The sequence below is a fragment of the Spermophilus citellus genome (assembly GCF_964194105.1).
Source record: "Spermophilus citellus genome assembly, chromosome: 6".
Lineage (NCBI taxonomy): Eukaryota > Metazoa > Chordata > Mammalia > Rodentia > Sciuridae > Spermophilus > Spermophilus citellus.
The window spans coordinates 153,567,026-153,587,104 of record NC_138187.1 but is presented as its reverse complement, the minus strand read 5'-3'; the positions used below and the strand labels follow the sequence as shown (position 1 = coordinate 153,587,104).

General features: G+C 34.3%; 1 protein-coding gene and 1 long non-coding RNA gene across 12 annotated transcripts in view; one reads left to right on the top strand and one right to left on the bottom strand.

The window, feature by feature from the left end:
• The window catches only part of LOC308650944, a 902,096-nt gene that overhangs the window by 29,866 nt on the left and 852,151 nt on the right, over positions 1–20,079 (bottom strand). The window lies entirely within an intron of this gene.
• The window catches only part of CEP350 (centrosomal protein 350), a 170,072-nt gene that overhangs the window by 144,997 nt on the left and 4,996 nt on the right, over positions 1–20,079 (top strand). For all 11 annotated transcript variants that reach the window (XM_081297495.1, XM_081297494.1, XM_081297503.1 and 8 more), the window contains 4 exons: positions 734–2,724; positions 3,577–3,984; positions 4,078–4,224; positions 6,885–7,007. In XM_081297495.1, coding sequence (XP_081153621.1) covers positions 734–2,724; positions 3,577–3,984; positions 4,078–4,224; positions 6,885–7,007 — 2,669 coding nt within the window. The remainder of the gene's footprint in view (positions 1–733; positions 2,725–3,576; positions 3,985–4,077; positions 4,225–6,884; positions 7,008–20,079) is intronic.

The window sequence follows — 20,079 nt, the reverse complement described above, 5'->3', positions numbered from 1 at the left end:
CAAATTCCTGTGAAATTCTACCTGTACAACTTTTTCATTGAAAAGTGAATTTCTTAAATAAATTTTATAGCATCTTAAATTTTTGCTTATTTATTTATTAAAAGAACTTGCTATGTTGCTCAGTCTGGTCTTGAACTCCTGGGCTCAAGTGATCCTCCTACCTTAGCCTTTGGTTTTTGTTGTGTTTTGTTTTGTTTTGTTTTGTTTTCTTGATCTTAATTGTCCTACTTGCTAGTACTTTGCAAATTTGGCTCTTTAGTGCTATATTTGCAGAAATATTCTTTCTTTTTATTTTTTAATTTAATTCAAGAGCTTAATTGGTCTCCAGGGAAATTTATTCTTTTAGTAAATACATTTGTATCTTCCTCCTTGTTTTTCTATTCAAAGAATGTGTTTAATATCCATCATACAATCTTGTTTTTCATGATTTGAGAATGATTGTACAAAGCAATGGCTGCGTAAACTTAGCTCCATTTTATTCACTTTATAATACAACACTGAAGAAATTATTCCAAACTTTAAAACATTTTTAAATGTTCTATGTATTATATTCATAGTTTTTCTTATAATGGTATGTAATAGTATGTTCTTGTATATGGTAAACAAAACAGGTCATACTTATTGACCAGAGTTTTTCTTCACCAAGATTTGGCATTTATTTAGTTTGGTCTTAGAAATCAATAAATAGATTGTGATTAAATAATTTTGATATGGTGATTTTTTTTTCTTTAAGATGCTTCATTGTCAGGTTCTGAGAGATCAGTATCAGAAAAGTCTTTATCTGCATATGCAAAGAGAATGATTGAATTGGATAGTCGAACTGAAGAACATTTGCAGACCCCATCTCTAATTCTCAGATCATCAAGGAAAACCAGGGCAGAATCTGGAGATTCTTTAGAAAATATACTTTCATTACCTCTGCTTAAGGAATTAAATACCTCTAATACAATTCTTGATGTGTTGGGTGCCAAGGTTGAAGAATCTAATCAAAAATCAGAAATAAAAGAAGTAGAATATGCAAAATTGGAGGAGAGTGAGATTGAAGGTGCCTATTCAAAACTGTCTGGAAAATCTGATGTCCTGCTGAAACTAGAACTGAAACAGGAAGACTCATCTGAAACTGTTTCAAAGAAAGATTTTCCTTTAGATTCTGCAAATGTTCAGAAAGATTTAGTTAGATTATCCATTGAAAATCTTCATAAAAAAGAGGAAATGTTAAAAGAGAGAAACTCAGATCAAGATATGGATCACATTGCAGACATGCAGTCAGGAGAAGACATTCATGAGCAAAAGAACAAAGAGGAAAAGAACTTGTCCTTGTCAGAACATCATTTTGCTCTAAAAGACTCGTCATACTCTGAAGATTTTGAAGTGTCTTCTTTCAAGAAAGAAATTTCAGCTGAATTGTACAAAGGTGACTCTGAAATGTCATCTTTGTTGTCACTCAGGAAAGACTCTCAGTCTTGCAGAGATAAGTCACAGCCAACAAGGAGCTCTAAAAGTAGAGCCAGTGGCTTTGGTAGTGATGATGAAATCAGTGAGTGCCTAAGTGGGAAAAGCCTTTCCATTCATAGCAACGTTCATTCTGAAAGACTGTTAGAACTTAAGTCCCCTACTGAGCTAATGAAAAGCCAGGAACGCAGTGATGTGAAACATGAACAGGAGGTTACTGAAGCCCCTTCCTTGGCTTCAGTTTCTGTTGCAGATGAGTTACTTGATTTCCACATTGGTGATAGGGTGTTGATTGGCAATGTTCAACCAGGAACTCTTCGATTCAAAGGTGAAACTAGTTTTGCTAAAGGATTTTGGGCTGGAGTGGAGTTGGATAAACCTGAAGGAAATAACAATGGAACATATGATGGCATTGTATATTTTGTATGCAAAGAAAAACATGGTATTTTTGCTCCTCCTCAAAAAATATCTCACATTCTAGAAAACTTTGATGACTATATAGACATAAATGAAGATGAACAATATCAAAACTATAGTCAAGAACAAAAAGACACAGAGAGTTCAAAAGATATAGAAAAAGATGGAATTGGATGTTTTTATGAGAAATCTCTACCTAGTATGCACAATATAGAAGCCTCAGTGAACAGAGAGAGAAGTCTTAAAGTAGAAACAGACCATACACAGGACATTTCTGGGGTACTTGAAGCCCATGTTCATCAGCAAACTTCAGCAGATTCACTGATTTCTTCAAAGGAAAACAAAGACCTTGTTTCTGATGCCACAGGAAAGGTTTCCATCACTGCAGAAGATGATACTTTAGATAATACCTTTTCTGAAGAATTGAATAAACAACAGCAGTTTACAGAAAAGGAAGAGAACCTATATTCCGAAGTTTCAGAGAAGCTTTCTACTCCACTTCTAGACCTTCTAACAAAAGAAAAAAACCAATTAGAAGCCCAGCTGAAATCATCACTGAGTGAGGAAAAGAAGTCAAAGCAACAACTAGAAACAGTCAGCTTACTGACAGACAGTTTACTGAAAGACTTTGTGAAGGACACGGTCAGTCAGCTACAACAAATCAAGAAAGCCAGAAATGAGAAAATTCAGCTGAGTAATCAGGGGTTTCTTGATGGTGACCAAAAGAAAGTATCATCCCAGGACCCGTCCCACAATCTTGAGGAAGAGTCACCCAGTGTTCCAAATTGCTTCTTAAGGTCTGAATTAGAAGATGAGAAAGAAGAGATCTCCTCTCCAGATATGTGTCCCAGACCTGTAAGTATTTCATCTAGAAAAATGTCAATTTACCTTGCCTGTGTGGTACGTCTTAATTCTTTGACTCCAGATAGGTTTTGTTCTGATATGCTGTCCATTAGATAAAGGTGATATGCTACTTTTTAAAGGCCATGTAGCTATTTTTCTGTTTGAAGTATAATTGTCCTCTGTTATGTCATGAGTAGTCACTATAGGGTTGTCACAGGCCCTGCCAGGTTTATGGGAACAAAACATCCATTCAGACGGCTAGGTTGACAGCCCCTGCATATTGTCCACAATTAGATCCCTTCTGAGTTCACTGAAAATATTTATCCTATGGAACTTTCTAATGGTTCTTGTCACTGCAATGTTTTTTTTCACCTATGAAATTGTTTACATGACTACTCAGTCATGGTTGCCCTGCAGAGATTACCAGTTGTGATGCTGATTCTGTTAAAACTGAAATATATCCACTATGACATATACCCAGACCATCAATTTGTTTAGGTTACCCATAGACAGTTGAGCAAAAGTAATGATTTTGAGTAACTTGAGCCAGATAATCACCAAAGGTGATAAGTTTTTATATTCCATTTCCCTATCCCAGAGATAGTCCTTCAGAAATGGAATAATGATATCCCAAAAAACAAAACAAAACAAAAAAATGAATCAACAAACGTTTTATTATAAATTGGATGATAAGTCTATGTAAGCATATTAGTGGGAACGGTAAGTCTTTCTTGTTAACTAGTAGCTACCATATTGTTTAATTTTGCTTATAGAGAAATATTAAAGATATACTTTGTCTTAAAAACTTATTAAGAAATCAGAATCACTAAATAGTCCCCTATTTGAATGATTCTATATCTACAGGAGAGCCCAGTGTTTGGTGCCAGTGGGCAGGAAGAGCTTGCTAAGAGACTTGCTGAACTTGAGATCAGTCGGGAGTTCCTGAGTGCTTTAGGGGATGATCAAGACTGGTTTGATGAAGATTTTGGATTGAGCTCTTCTCATAAGATCCAAAAAAATAAGACAGAAGAAACAATTGTACCTTTAATGGCAGAACCTAAAAGGCCACCCCAGAAGCCATGTGAAATATTATTGGCAGTCCCACATACTGCAGAGGAAGTAGAAATTCTTGTACATGATGCAGCAGAAGAACTTTGGAAATGGAAAGAATTAGGCCATGACCTTCATAGCATTAGTATTCCTGCAAAACTGCTTGGCTGTGCCAATAAGGGACTGGATCTAGAAAGCACTAGTAAAAGGGTCTATAAACAGGTATGTAACATGGAAAGATGACTTTAACTTTTAAACTTCTCACCCACTATAATGCGGATTCTTAGTCATTTTGTTTAATCTTTCTCTATCAAGGCGGTTTTTGATTTAACAAAAGAAATTTTTGAGGAAATATTTGCTGAGGATCCCAACTTGAATCAACCTGTCTGGATGAAGCCATGTAGAATCAACTCTAGTTATTTCCGACGAGTGAAAAATCCAAATAACCTGAAGGAAATCAAGGTAAACTGCAAATTATAAAATCCTCCTTTTCTATTTGATTTCATTTACACAGACTCTATAAATGCTATAAAAGCAGGCACTGTTGTACACTATTCACCTTTATGTTTTCAGGGTCTGTCCTGTAGAGGGTATTCAGTAAATATTTGTTGATTCATTGATTCTGTAAACAAGGGGCCCAAAAAGAACCCTATATCTAATCAACCCTAATCAAAACTATTTAATATAGTAAGTTAAAAAGAGTTCATTGTGAATTCTGGAGCCAAACTTTTGTAAACTTGGTGGTCATTTTTATTATATATGTATATATGCACATGCACACAATATATGATATTTAAGGAAAAATTAAGAAATACCTAGGGAGATAAATTATTGCAACTCATGTGTTTTTTAGGTGAATATTTTGGAAATTTAGTGATAGGCATAAGGTTCTAAAAATACATACGAAAACATGCCAGCCCTGGATACATATGTTACTTTTCCATCTTTTATTTTTAGAGATTTCTAGTTGGTAATGTGGATTTGAAATAGGAAGGATCCACTGATCGTAACATGATATTTAGAAATTTTGTTACTTTAGAAACCTTTGAAAAAATCGAGTGTTCAAAAGCTATAAGGACTTAAAAATTTTGTAGTCACGTGGTGGCATTCATTCTGTCTATTCATATTTCCTTAATTCAGCAAAGGTTTCATTTCCAGGGCAGTGCTTCTCCCACTGTAACAAGCATCACATCATCTGGGGATCTTGTGAAAATGGACATTCTTATTCAATAAATAGGTCCGGGTTAGGAGCTGAAATTCTTTTTAACCCGAGCTCCCAAGTGATACTGCTATTGGTTCTAGTACCATTCTGAAGTAACAAACACCACCCCCCTCTACATCCTGCAGTGCAGGGGATGGAACCCAGGGCCTCGGCATGCTGGGCAAGAGCCTTACCACTGCATAGCCCTACTGCTGCCCAAGTAGCAAGAATTTAGAGTTGTGTTTCCCAGGCTTGTTTGATCATAGAAATAGAAAGCCTTTTAAAAATACTACATACTGACAGAACACCAATAGATATTTATGAGATGTATGTTTACCTCATGAGTTGGCAAACTGTGACCCTTGGGCTAAACCCAAGCTCACTGTCTTTTTGTAAATATTTGTTGGACCACAGCCATGCCCATTTATTTACATATTACCTGGGGTTGCTTTGTTGGCACACTGGGGGAGTTGAGTAGTTGTAACAAAGACCACATGGGAGGCTGCAATTGTAGCTCAATGGTAGAGCATTTGCCTAGCATGTGTAAGACACTGGGTTTGATCCTGAGTACCACATATAAATAAATTTTTAAAAAAAGTATTAAAAAACACAATAACGTTTAAAAAAAAAAAAACACATGGTCCACAAAAACCTGAACTATTTCCATTCATCCACTCCTTTATAGAAAAAAATTTGCCAGCCCTTGACTTAGATTAAAGTAAGTAGTTTTTTTCAAAACACACTTGCATGCTCCATTTCTTCCACCCTTCCACAGTGGATAAATTCTTTAATGTACTGTGTATGTGTCTGTGTGTAGGCAGAGAAAGATGGGGTTTGGGGACACAATAGGTAGATCAAGAATCTTCTCAGATAATTCTGATTCATAAAGTGTCCTTCCCCCAATTGAGAATATTGTGGATTTTTGCTGCTGTGTTATTTTTAAATTTGTTTAGAGCATGTTAATTATACATTTATTTTGGTTCATTTTGATAAAATAATATATGCAAGGAATTTGATTTCAATCCCCATTTTGCCTCCCTTTTCCTTCCCTCCTCTCTACCCTTATTCTGTCTCCTCTCCTCTATTTATCTTCCTTTCATGCCTTTATTTATTTTTGATTGGTATTTTCTACATATATGTGAGAATATTGTTTTTTAACAGAAGCAACTTTGACTGTAATAAAGCAAATTGAAATAAAGATAGGTAATGTGCTAGCCATCGGCAGACTGTGTGCATCAATTTAGCATGCTGCCCACTAATTTTAGTGTCTAAGGTGGATAATTAAGGTATTGTTAACAGTAAAATTATGCTTCTCATACTGAAGTGTTCATTAGAATCTTTTTAGTGTGACATATTCAGATCTTGGTGCTTCAAAATAAACTATCCCAGATAAAAGCTTGCATTTTTCTAATAAAACATTGCTTGCAAAAAATTTCTTTAGAATTTTTCTAGTTCAGATATTTATTTTACACTTTCTTTAGTAGTTTTATCAGCTGGGAATTAGCTAATTAGGCAAAGGGAACTGTGGAGTAATTTTTTTCATTATGGATTATCAGTGGGTTTTATTTTATATGTTGTATAAAAAACAAAAACTCTTTTTTTCCCTTGAGATGGAGTTTCACTATGTTGCCTAGGCTGGTCTCAAACTCCTGGGCTCATGAGATCCTCCTGCCTCAGTTTCCTGAGTAACCAGGACCACAGGCCTCCACACCTGGGTACAAAAATTATTTTAAGTGAATAAAATCTGAGCATTTAGGATGCTTTTCCCTTTAAATTTCTAAGTGGAACTGTAAGTGGAAGAAATTTGTGATCCTTTGTCATAAATATTGTAATCTTACTACAAATTTGTCCACTGCATTGTAAACACATAAATCTCAGGAATTTTGTTGTTCTTGTTTCATTCATTCCTTTGTTTCTGCAGAACTTCATAACAACTGAAGTACTCAAGTTGTTTAGTCTCAAAAAGGAGCCAAACCACAAAACTGATTGGCAGAAAATGATGAAATTTGGAAGAAAGAAAAGAGACCGAGTGGATCATATCCTGGTCAGTGTATACAACCAATTTTTATTTTGACTGCATCTTCTAAAATCAGAATGTAGTAGAGTATTAAAAGGAGAAAGAATATAGTCTATTTTAAGTCTATAAGATTAAAATTGTAAAGCCTTCATTTGCTTATTTCTATCCCTCAGTTTTGGAAATTGCCTTCTTTGTATTTGGCAAGTGAATATTTGATTCAATCAATAATATTTTATGGAGACCTTGAGAAATCAGAACTGTTTAATGTAGTAAATTGAAAAGAGTTCGGTGTGAATTCTAGAGCCAGAGTAAATCCTGTTCTGAATTTGTGTAATCCTGGACAAGTTTCTCTAACCCTTTTGTACTCTATTTCTCTGTCTGCAGAATGAAGATTATAATAATAAGTATTTACCTGATCAAATTATTAAGAGGATTAAATGAGTATTTATATATAGTCATGTATTGCCTAATGATGGGGATATGTTCTGAGAAATTTGTCCCTAGGTGATTTTGAGGTTATGCAAGCATCATAGAATGTGCTACACAAACCTAAATGGTCTGGGTCAATCACTCTGCACCGCCTCTTGATGTAATCAGGACAAGGAGAACATAAGCTGTATGAGGCTGCTGGGAGGACAATGTGACATACTATGTTACAGTAAACCTTTATGTTTTTGATAAGTATAAGGAAATACACTCTAAGGCTAAAAAGAATAGTATAATAATTATATAAACTAGTAGCATAGTCATTTATTATCATTATTAAGAATTATGTACTGTACATAATTGTATGGGTTATAATTTTATGTAACTGGCAGCACAGTTTAGTGTTTACACTAGCATAACCACAAATATGACTTTGCTAAGGCCATGATGTCACCAGGCAATACAAATTTTATAGCTTCATTATAATCTTATGGGACCACTATCATGTGGTCTGTCATTGACCAAAACCTCATGATGCAGCACATGACTACATGTGTAACTTTGAACAGATAGCTCCCCATACATAACTCAGTAAATAGTAGCTTTTCCCATCTCATCATTGCCCAAAATTTTAAGTGGATAGGATTTACTTGGTTTTGCAATATATTTCTTTAACATCAGGAAAATGAAAAAAATCATCTTTTATCTTTTCTTCCCTAAAAAAGAATGCTAAGTAGTAGCAAACCTTAGGAAATTCAATTGTTAACTTGATTCAGGTTTACCTTTTGTATTTTGCTTAAATTTATGAGTCTTACCTGCAGATACACCTCTCTAGTGCCTCATTTATTCAGTAATAACTATACTAGATCACATTTGTTTAGTGTTTTACAGTTTATCACTCTTTCTCTTTGTGGTCCTCACAATAATTATATGAGCTGGGAAGGACTAATTCTATTTTCTGTTTTATAAATGAGGAAATTTAGATTTAAGGGTGTTAAGTGACTTGCTACCAAATAATAACCAAGTTTTTAAAACACCTAATTCTACATAGATCTTTGCCTCTCAAGGTGACTTTGTTCCATGTTTCTGCAGTGTTTTAAAGTTTGAACTTCTAATTTCCAAGTGTGACTCCCTTCATTTCTTAGGAATTAAAAAAAAAAAAAAACATTAAAAGACATCAGCTTGTGCTGGGGTTGTAGCTCAGTGGCAGAGCATTTGTCTAGCAAGTGTAAGGCACTGGGTTCGATCCTTACTACCACATAAAAATAAACGAATAAAATAAAGGTATTGTATCATCCATCTACAACTAAATAATATTTTTAAAAAGACATTCAGCAAGCCTGTCAATTAAATTGGTTATATCCCCTATAAATTACCTATGTGTACATATTGAGTCAAGAATTATGCTAATTAAGGACTGATGTTTAAATGGTAAGCAAAACATAGACCCTGCCTTCATGGATTTCCAGTTTTCTAACAGAAACTAGCCCATAGTATATAATTTACATAAGTGTGTAATTATAAATTAAGCCCTAAAAAACAGAAGAAGAAGGAGCTATTATAAAAACATAAACCAGAAGAAACTGATCCTGAGGCAGGCTTCTTTAGAGAAGTGACATTGAGCTCAAATCTTAAAAATGAATAAGCTTTACTGGGCATGGTGGCACCTACCTGTATTCCCAGCAGCTCAGGAGGCTGAGGCAGGAAGATCACAAGTTCAAAGCCAGCCTCAGCAACTTAGTAAGGCTCTGAGCAACTTAGTAAGATTCTGTCTTATCTTAAAAAAAGAAAGAAAAAAAGGAGGGGAGGAGCTGGGGATGTGGAATAAGCGCCAACTGAGCTCTGTGGTAAAGACAAAAATGATTCAGGGAAAGCAAACCACTGTGCAAAGACCACAAAGTGTCAGTGTAGCTGGAGAGGTTGGGAGAAGGTAGACTAAGATAAACTGGGAGAGTTCAGAAGAATCTGTATTGTACAGGACTTTTTAAGCAATATTAAGGGTTTTGGATTTTGTCTTGAAAGGATCTTAAGCAAGAATAATTATAAGATCAGATTTGTAGTTTTAAAAAACCATAGAGGAGATGGGCTCAGTGGTACATGCATGTAATACCATCCACTCTGGAGGCTGAAGCAGAACTGAATTATAAGTCTAAGGCTAGTCTGGGCAGTTTAGGGAGATCCTGTCCCAAAATAAAATCTTAAAAGGGGAAAGGGATATTGCTCAATAGTGGAGCACCCCTGGGTTCAATCCTGAATATCAAAAAAACTCAGGGAAGAATACTTCAAAAGAAACGATAATATGAAGGAACAAAGAATAGGAAGAAGGTATTATAGGTGAAAGGTAGCTTTTAGGTGTATTAAAGTAAAATGTCTTAGATAAATTTATTTTGAGTACACGTTGAAGTAAATTAAGAAACCAGCATAGGTAGCATACAGTTCAAAATAACATACAAAGCAAAGACTTAATACATCAAACTTTCAGTTACTTCCTCACTTCACACAATTATAAAAATGTTATTTTGAGGGGCTGGGGTTGGGGCTTAGTGGTAGAGCGCTTGTCTAGCATGTGTGAGGCACTGGGTTCAATTCTCAGCATCACATATAAATAAATAAATGAATAAAAGTCCATCAATAACTAATAAATTTTTTAAATGTTATTTTGACAGTGAAAGGATTAGGAAAAATTTAATATATTGGAGTACAGAGGACAGCAATTTGAAGCCATCTTCAGACCTGAATTATTAACCAAAAATAACAAGTAATATATATAGAAGTGAGTAATAAGCAAATAGATCTATGGCTCTTTATTATATGTACCAAAAACGAAGAGTATTGTACCCTGATGGTGGAGACTTTCAGCAAGTGCCAAATAGAGTCAGCTAAGCAGAGACATTTCTCCAGTAGTTAATCAGAGAATTCTAGAATATTAAACGTTTCTTTTGCAAATATAAGATTACTATAGCTCAAGTGAGTTGATGTGTGTGCATAAGAATTAAAGAGATTTAGCAATTTATAAACAATAATAAAATATATATTATGTAAATATTCCCCTTTTCTGGTTACAGAATTTTTTCAACCTCTTCTAGAAAGGTCTGACCTATGTAAATTAATTTTTTGCATGAACTCATTCTTCTTAATGTTTAGTGAAATGATAACAATAACTTTTTTTTTTTTTAATTTTTTATTGGTTGTTCACAACATTACAAAGCTCTTGACATATCATATTTCATACATTAGATTGAAGTGGGTTATGAACCCCCAATTTTACCCCAAATGCAGATTGCAGAATCACATCGGTTACACATCCACAATTTTACATAATGCCCTATTAGTAATTGTTGTATTCTGCTACCTTTCCTATCCTATCCCCTACTATCAACAATAACTTTTTAAGCTAATTATTAACAAGAAATGCTAAGTAAAACTAGCCTCCTCTCTTACCATTAGATTTGGTGGACCTAGTATTTATAAACCCTCATGTTTTCACATTTTGGAGGAAGTGAGATTTAAAACAACTGTTTTGGGTTTTTTTTTATTTGTTTGTTTGTTTGTTTGTTTTTGAGTTAGAGATATACACAATACCTTGGTTTCATTTTTATTTCTTTTTATATGGTGCTGAGGATCAAACCCAGTACCTCACACATGCCAGACAAGTGCTCAACCACTATGCCACAACCCCAGCCCCCAAATAACTGTTTTTTTTTATAATATATAAATCAAAAAAAGACTCTTTTTTTTTTTAGAGAGAGAGAGAGAGAGAATTTTTTAATATTTATTTTTTAGTTCTCGGCGGACACAACATCTTTGTTTGTATGTGGTGCTGAGGATCGAACCCGGGCCACACGCATGCCAGGTGAGCACGCTACCACTTGAGCCACATCCCCAGCCCAAAAGACTCTTTTTTAATATTTATTTTTTAGTTATAGTTAGACACAATGCTTTTATTTATTTATATGTGGTGCTGAGGATCGAACCCAGGGCCTTGCATGTGCCAGGCAAGTGCTCTACCACTGAGTCACAACCCAGCCCCCCCAAAAAAGACTCAAAATTAGGATTTTTAAAAAGTTTTTTCAAATATATAAAATAATTGCCTGGGGTTTTGGCTCATTGGCAGAGCACTTGCGTAGCATGTGTGAGACACTGGGTTTGATTCTCAGCACTGCATACAAATAAATTAAAGATAAAGGTCCATCAACAACTAAAAGATAATTTAAATATATATTTTATATATATATATATATATATATATATATATATATATATATATATAATTAATCATGTTCATTTTCAAAAGTTAGAAAATCCTGGTTAATAAAAAAAAATGAACATGATAGTCCCACTACCCGAATAACTTTTAATATTTCTGTATGTAGATTTTTAGTCTCTTATAAAGAATTATTTTAAACAAATTGGAATTATTATAGTTTCATTTTTGAAATCTGATTTTTTTTTTTTTACTCAGCAAATTGTGGGCATTTTGCCTTGACATTAAAAGTATTTTATATTATTTAAAAGTCACTGTACATGTGCAGTAGATCTCAAGTTTAAAAAACTTTATTCTAATTTTTTTTGTGTTAGAAATGTAGTAGTCCATCATGTAGTAGATGTATTATTAATTTAACCAGTCAGTAACGTTTTTGCTCTTTTAAGATGTTATAATAAATATCTTATGGTTTATCTTGCACATATTTTCAGTAGTTTCCTTAAGATATTCCTAAAAAGAATTGCTGTTAAGGTATATGCAGAATGTTAACATGTTTGTACGTGTTACCAAATCTTTTTCCAGAAAAGTTGTTCCAGTTATAAATACTAAACAGCAAGCACCAGGAATGATGGCTTTCACCTTTGCAGTACTAGCTGTTACCAAGTTCTTTTCATCTTAACTAGAAGAATGGGTTATTTTGCCCTGTAGTTTTCTTTCTTTTTTTTTATTTTATTGGCAATTTTTCTACTATTTTTCTAAATCTTTTACATGTTTAATTATGAAATATTTCAAGAATGTGAAAAATATTAGAAAATAATATGGAATCCATTGTTTTTGCCTTCCTTTCCTTCATTATGGGCTCAGTTGTCATCTTCCTAAAGTATATACTTAAATATTTCATTAACTTTAGGTCTTTAATGTAAACCATCAGTCTTTATATGAAAATGTTTTTATTTCAACTCTTGCTTTTGAATGATATTTCAACTGAGTGTAGAGTTTTTAAGTTGATCGTTGTTTTTCCTGAGTGGTTTGAAAGTTAATGATTTTATTGTAATCTGACTGGTCTTGTTGCTCTTGAGAAACCTATCGGCAGTCCATTATAGGGAACTGATCTTTTCTTTTTGGTTTCTATTTAAGATTTATGTCCGTGCATATTACTTTTATAATTTCTCTGTTTGTGTTTAGATGTGGATATATTTATTTATCCTGCTTTAAACTCACTGTGCTTATTGAATCTATAAATTCATATCTTTACTCACTTCTGAAAATTTTGCAGCAATGGCTTCTTGTAAGAGGTTTTTTTTTTAATTTTTTAAAATATTTATTCTTTAGTTGTAGTTAGTTGGGCACAATATCTTTATTCCATTTATTTATTTTTATGTGGTGCTGGGGATCAAACCCATCACCCTGCACTTGCTAGGCGAGCGCTCTACCACTGAGCTACAACCCCAGCCCCCCCCCCATAGGAGTTGGGTTTTGCTGTTGATTTTTAAACATATTCCAAGAGTTTCTAAATTTTATTTAAAAGCAGTATTTGGATATTGTGGTTAAAAAGAAAAAACAAGAGAAGACAAGTTCTTTTTTGAACATGTTAAACTTGAAATCTCTAATAGACATTCCAAGTGGAAATATTGATTAGGCTATTATATGTATGAGTCTGAAGTTCAAGCAAGTGTCCCAGACTGTGAAGATAAACAAATGTGGGAGTAGAGAAATTAGATGGTAGTCAAAACCATGAAACCAAGAATGTAGATAAACAGGTTCATGGACTGATCCTGGAGTAATCCAGTGTTTTAAGAGTTAAGTAGATGAGAAAGAAACAACAGAGGAGACAGTGAGGTAAAAGAAAGTCAGGTGGAAGCCAAGGAGAAGGTGGTGATCAACTGTGATAAATGTTTCTAGTGGCTCAAGTTGAATAGGAACTGAGAAATGACCACTGGATTTAGCAGTGCAAAGGTCATTATCGATTGTAATGTTAATGTAAGTTCTTCTGGTGGCATGGATGAAATACAAGCTTGGTTGGAGGGTTTGTGAGAGAAGATACAGGTTAGGGAGTGCAAAAGTGGACACTTTAGCCAGACACAGTGGCACATGCCTATAATCCCAGCAGCTCAGGAGGCTGAGGCAGGAGGATCACGAGTTCAAAACCAGCCTTAGCAATAGTGAGGTGCTAAGCAACTCTAAATAAAAATACAAAATAGGCCTGGGGATGTGGCTCAGTAGACCGAGTGCCCCTATTGTACCTATTGGCATTAATATCTTCTGTTGATATCTGTTCAGATACTTGGCCCATTTTTTAATTAGGTTTTTGTTTTCTTACTGAGTGAATTATGTTTCTTATATATTTAGAATTTTAACCTCATATCAGGTACATGGCTTGCAAATATTTTCTCTCACTTTGTTTTGTCTCTTTGTTAATCATTTCCTTTGCTGTGCAGAAGCAGCTTTTTAGTTTGATGCAATTTGTTTATTTTTGCTTTGTGTTCTCAGAATCAAATCCAAAATATCATTGCCAGACCAATGTTACAGAGTTTTCCCCCTCTATTTTCTTTTCTTTTTTAATACCTATTTCATTTATTTATTTTTATGTGGTGCTGAGGATCGAACCCAGGGCCCCACACATACAAGGCAAGCGCTCTACTGATGAGCCACAACCACAGCCCCTCTATTTTCTTATAATAGTTTCAGGTCTTATAGTTAAGGTTTTGTGTGTTTGTTTGTTTGGGTTTTTAAAAATATTTTAGTTGTCAGTGGACCCTTATTTTATTTATTGATATGCGGTGCTGAGAATCAAACCCAGTGTCTCACACATGCTAGGCAAGCACTCTACCATTGAGCTACAACCCCAGCCCCTAATAGTTAAGTTTTTAATCCATGTTAATTTCAATTTTGTAAGTAGTGTAAGGTAAGGGTTCAGTGTTAGTTTTCTGCACATGGATCACCATTTTCCCCAACACTGTTTTTTGAAGAAATTGTCCTTTCCTCATCATGTGTTCTTGGCACTTTTCTCAAAAAACCAATTGACCATCAATCCCTAACACACGCGCATACACACACACACACACACACACACAACAAAAACAAATCAACTTCCCATAAATGTGTGGGTTTATTTCTGGGTTTTCTATCCTATTCCATTGGTGAGCATATCTGTTTTTATGCCACTGCCCATGTTGTTTTTATTACAGTTTCTTTATAATGTTTTTTGTATTTTTTAAGGTTTTTCTATTTTTTATGTAATTTTTTTATATATAATGTATGTTGAAGTCAGGTAACGCAATGCTTCTGTGTTTGTTTCCCGCCCCCAAAGTTTGTTTTAGCTACTTTGAGTCTTATGATTCTGTACAGATTCAAATCTCTAAGCCCCAAATTTTTATTTCTGCAGGTATTTTAACAACATTGATACAGGTGCTTTAAAATGGTTTGGAAATCATGATCTAGAGCTTATATATTCTTTATTATCATTAAGTATGAAATACAGATTGTCCTAAAAATAGGACACTGAGGCAATATAGTATCACATTTAGTACACAGCAAATATCTCTTGAAACCCAACAAATATATATCATTCTTGTCTTTTTTCACACGTTTAAATAATCCATGCATTTATAATATACACAGCAGTTATTTGAGTGAGCAAAGGTCAGTACTTTTTTTTTTTTTTTTTTTTTTGCCTCTAATAGAAGTGGAGTGTTTGGAAACCAATCAGTTATGTTTATCCACACCACCACTGAAATTGCTACAGGTCCTACCACTTTTGGTTGAGTCATGTTGACTCTGGTCTTCTTTCCATTGCTGAACTTTGCAATGGGATTCCATCATATCATAGCTTGTACTAACAATGGTGAATTTATTATCTAACCATTTTATAATGAGAATTTCATTATTTGTATCGAATCCATAATCATATGGCCCTCTTCCTTGATTTTTCATCAGTGTTGTCAGTTTCAGAGAACACTTTTAGTCTGTTTTCCCTTATGGTGCCTGTAGCTTGTAATCCAATAATTCAATAAGTGCCAATAAGTCATAAGCAGTTAATAAATTGATGGGGGGAAAAAAAGCATGGTTGTTGATTCTCTATCACTTCAACCATCTGTAGAACTACCTGACTCCCAAGCAAAGATCATCATTGGGTCCTTCTCAAGCACTTTCTCATTAAAACAAGTCAAAGTTATAGCAACATCCTGATAACTCCACACGGTGCCCAGAATCATGACTAAGTCTTGTGGACTTCTCTCCTGTAAATTGTTTTAGCAAATTCTGTCCATAATATCTGATAATCATATTATTCATATTTCATTCAGTTAGCCTAAAGAAAAACTATTTACAAAAGTTTGGACAGCTTTAATCATATTATCCATATTTCATCCAGTTAGCATAAAGAAAAAACTGTTTATAAAGGTATGGACAGTTTGTGGGAATTAACCAGATATGATGCAATACCCACGGATTACCAACAGAAGGTGGCAATTATTACCCATTGTGTTATCAACAGCTAGCAAAACCAGTGAGTGCTGAAGCTGTGGCTCTGTGTAGAGTTTCAGCCTCAGCCATTTTGTGGCTTGTGACATAGGATCATGGAGATTAAGTACTCTTGTTTCATTTCTGGAAGTCCTTTCCATTGGGCAAGTTCAGAGGGAAAACCTGGTCCTTAGCATTCAGCCTCTTAGAACTCAAGGTAGGATAGAGGGGCAAAGATGAATTTTGATGTACAAACTGAGAATGAGGGCAGGTTAATTTCATTTCTGCATCCCAGAATGTCCATGTAGTACACTGCAAATGACTATGCAGTATACATTGTCCCAGTATCCCATTTATAGGATAGTTATTTCCACCATTAATAATCTGAAATATAGTGCATTCCTCAAAATAAAATGATAAAATACTTTCATGAATTTATTTCTTAAATTTTCTGTCAGTTATGTACGTAGTATTTTGTTCAATTGAACATTCAGTAGAAGTAACTTTAGGGCTGAGGCTGTATAGTTCAGTGACAGAGTAATTGCCTAGCATGTGTGAGGCACTGGCTTTGATCCTTAGCATCACTAAAAATAAACAAAAGCATTCTATCTACAATTACCAAAGAAGAAGAAGAAGGAGAAGAAGTAGTTTGGGCCATTTTCAAAATGAATTTTAAAATATTTTAAAACATTCTAATCACCTATTGTCTCAAAAGAATAGGACTCTAAAAACATGATAATTATTTCAGAGTTACTGTCATATTACTGTAATATTTGTTGCTTAATTTAAGTGTTTAGAGATGTTCCACATTTGGGACCATGGGACAAAATGAGTTAAGGATTTTTTTTCTATTTCAATAAAAAAAATGATATTGGAATTTTAATAGGGATAGTATTGAATCTGCAGATTGCTTTGAGTACTGTGGACATTTTTACAATATTAATTACTCCAATCCACGAACATGGGCTATCCTTCCATTTGTGTTTTCTTTAAATTCTTTTATCAGTGTCTTATAATTTTCAACTTACAGGTCTTTTTCCTCCTTAATTAAGTTTACATTTTAGTTTTTTGTTTCTGTTGTGAATGGGGTTGTTTTCTTAATATCCTTTTTGGATAATTCATTATCAGTGTGTAGAAATGCTAATGATTTTTATAGGTTGGATTTTGTACCCTGGAACTGTACTGAATTTGTTTATTAGTTTTAACAGGGTTTTTTTTGTTGTTGTTGTTGTTGTTTGTTTGTTTGTTTTGGTGGATCTTTAGTTTTTCTGATCATGTCAACAGTAAATAGAGACTTTTTCACTTCTTGCTTTCCTATTTGGATGAATTTTATTTCCTCCTCTTGCTATGGCTTGGATTTCTAGTACAATGTCAAAAAGAAGTGGTGAGAATGAGTCTCCTTTATTTTACCCTGATCTAAGAGGAAGAGCTTTCACTTCCAGCTGGGTTTGTCATGTGCAGCCTTGACTATGAAGTGCATTTATTTATTTTTATGTGCTGCTAAGGTTCAAACCTAGCATCTCGCACGTGCTAGGCAAGCGTTCTGCTGCTGAGCCACAACCCCAGCACCTTACTAATTTTTTTAATATGTGAAACCATCCTTCCATCATAAGAATATGTCTCACTTTATTGTGAGCTATGATTTTTTAATCAAACTAAATCTTTTTTTTTCTTTTTTCTTTTTTTTTTTGGGGGGGGGTAGGTGAATACATACCTTTGTTTTATTTATTTATTTTTATGTGGTGCTGAGGCTCAAACCCAGTGCCTCACATGTGATAAGTAAGGACTCTACCACTGAGCTGTAACACCAGCTCTTATCAAACTAAATATTAATTGTCCTTTTAAAATTCTTGTAATGTGATTATTATACTAAATATTTCATAATAGTTGTTTCTTTCACATTAACAAAATATATATTTTGGCTCTTGCTTGGGCTAACTATACATGTGTTTAGACTTTATTTGATTATAATAACCTCTGCTAACAAAAACGAAAGTCAGATAGATCTTTCTCTCAGCTCTAGTTCTCATTAATCCCTTCACAAACAAAGGCATTGGTTTATTTACATCCTATGTTCACTAAGAATTTGAGCTAGATGTGAGGGAAGGGGAGGGGGGATAGTAGGGGATAGGAAAGGTAGCAGAATACAACAGTTACTAATAGGGCATTATGTAAAATTGTGGATGTGTAACCGACGTGATTCTGCAATCTGCATTTGGGGTAAAATTGGGAGTTCATAACCCACTTCAATCTAATGTATGAAATATGATATGTCAAGAGCTTTGTAATGTTGTGAACAACCAATAAAAAAAATAAAAATTAAAAAAATTTTAAAAAAAAGAATTTGAGCTATTTTAGTAGTGAATTATCAAAGTATATATGATATATAGTGATTAACAAGTAATTAGACCAACTTTTGTATATCCTTCGTGTAAAATGGACTTGGAAAATCTCCCTACTAGAGATATAATTGCACTTAACATGACAAAACCTGTTGTAAAGTCACCTAGCTAACAATTTGAATCCTCTTTATAACCTGTGATCTGTTAAGTTACTTGGCAGCTCCTGAATTTCTGCTTATCACTGATAAGCTCTTTCTCATGATAAGCCTAAATTGGTTTCACACAATTACAGTTTGCTTCTATACCCTTTTGAAGCACCTCTCCTGTTTCACCTGAGTCTTTTCTCCCTATTAAAATATTGATATTCTCTCCCATGTTTAATGTGGTTTTGAGTCTTTTCAGCATTATCATATCTTTATTAGTGTTCCTTTTCAAACACAGCGCTCACAACTGGGCCCAGTGGCACATTCTTATCATCCCAGCTACTCAGGAGGCTGAGGCAAGAGGATCACAAGTTCAAAGCCAGCAATTTAGCAAGATCCTATGCAACTTAGTGAGATCCTGTCTCAAAATAAAAAGGGCTGGGGATGTGGCTCAGTGGTTAAGCATGCCCTGGGTTCAATTCCCAATACCAACAAACAACAAACAAACCGTGAACTAGTTAAAACCAAAGACATTCTTTCTGAATTCAATAAAAATGTCCATATATTGGAGATATATAGCACCTTCTGTTTGCACTGTCCTTCACTGGGAAATTGCAAATAAATAAACAATTCTTGAGGAGCTCACAACCTAGTGGGGGAATAGATGCGCAGAAAACATTTCAGCATGGTAATTGGTATAATGGAATAGAAGTAGGTTAGAATAGAAGTACAGTGGAAAGTTTCTGTGCCCTTCAGGCAGAGACTTCCTTCCAGGTTACAGCTGTCCTTTTAGTCAAAAAGTGAAAAACCACCTAACACCTATTTTCTCTTTCCCCATCTTGTTCACAAGGGCTGGCATAAGACCCTGGCATCTGCCTGCTGAAATCAGCCCATATTCTTTTTACCACATTTCTCTAGTCCACCAGCCTATTACCCTGCAGAAGAAAAGAAAGGAAGCAAGTTATTATTAGCCTGACTTTAAATGTAATTTTAATTGTTTACATGTTTTATATTTACACACACATATTCAGGAGTATATGTGTAATAGATCTCGAACACCAGAAATAAAAAATAAAGGCAGATTTGCAAACTTTGAAATTCCTCTATTGTTATCATTGAAATTACAAGTTTGGCTTTGAGCTTTCTGATAGCCAGAGCAAAAGAGAAATATCATATAGTTCTGAGAAAGAAACTTCCTTTTCTTTCTTTTTTTTAAGAAAAAGTTTTTCTTAGAATTCTGTTTCCTAAATTTTGTTTTTGATGAAATTTTCAAAGACAGATTTAATGACAAAGACTAAGGTAACTTTACTTGAAGAAGGAAAGAAATGCAACTTTAAACAAATTCACTGAGGATATGAAGTATTTGTGCAGACCCACCTCAGCTTTCCCAGAACATTTCTCTCTCAGCTGCAGTTTGAGATATGTCAGGTTGTTTCTTCTAGTTCCCTTCAGTCTCTGGGTAGGTCAATAAATTGAACACTTACACATCCACACAACCTATGGTGAAATAAATCTAGGAAATG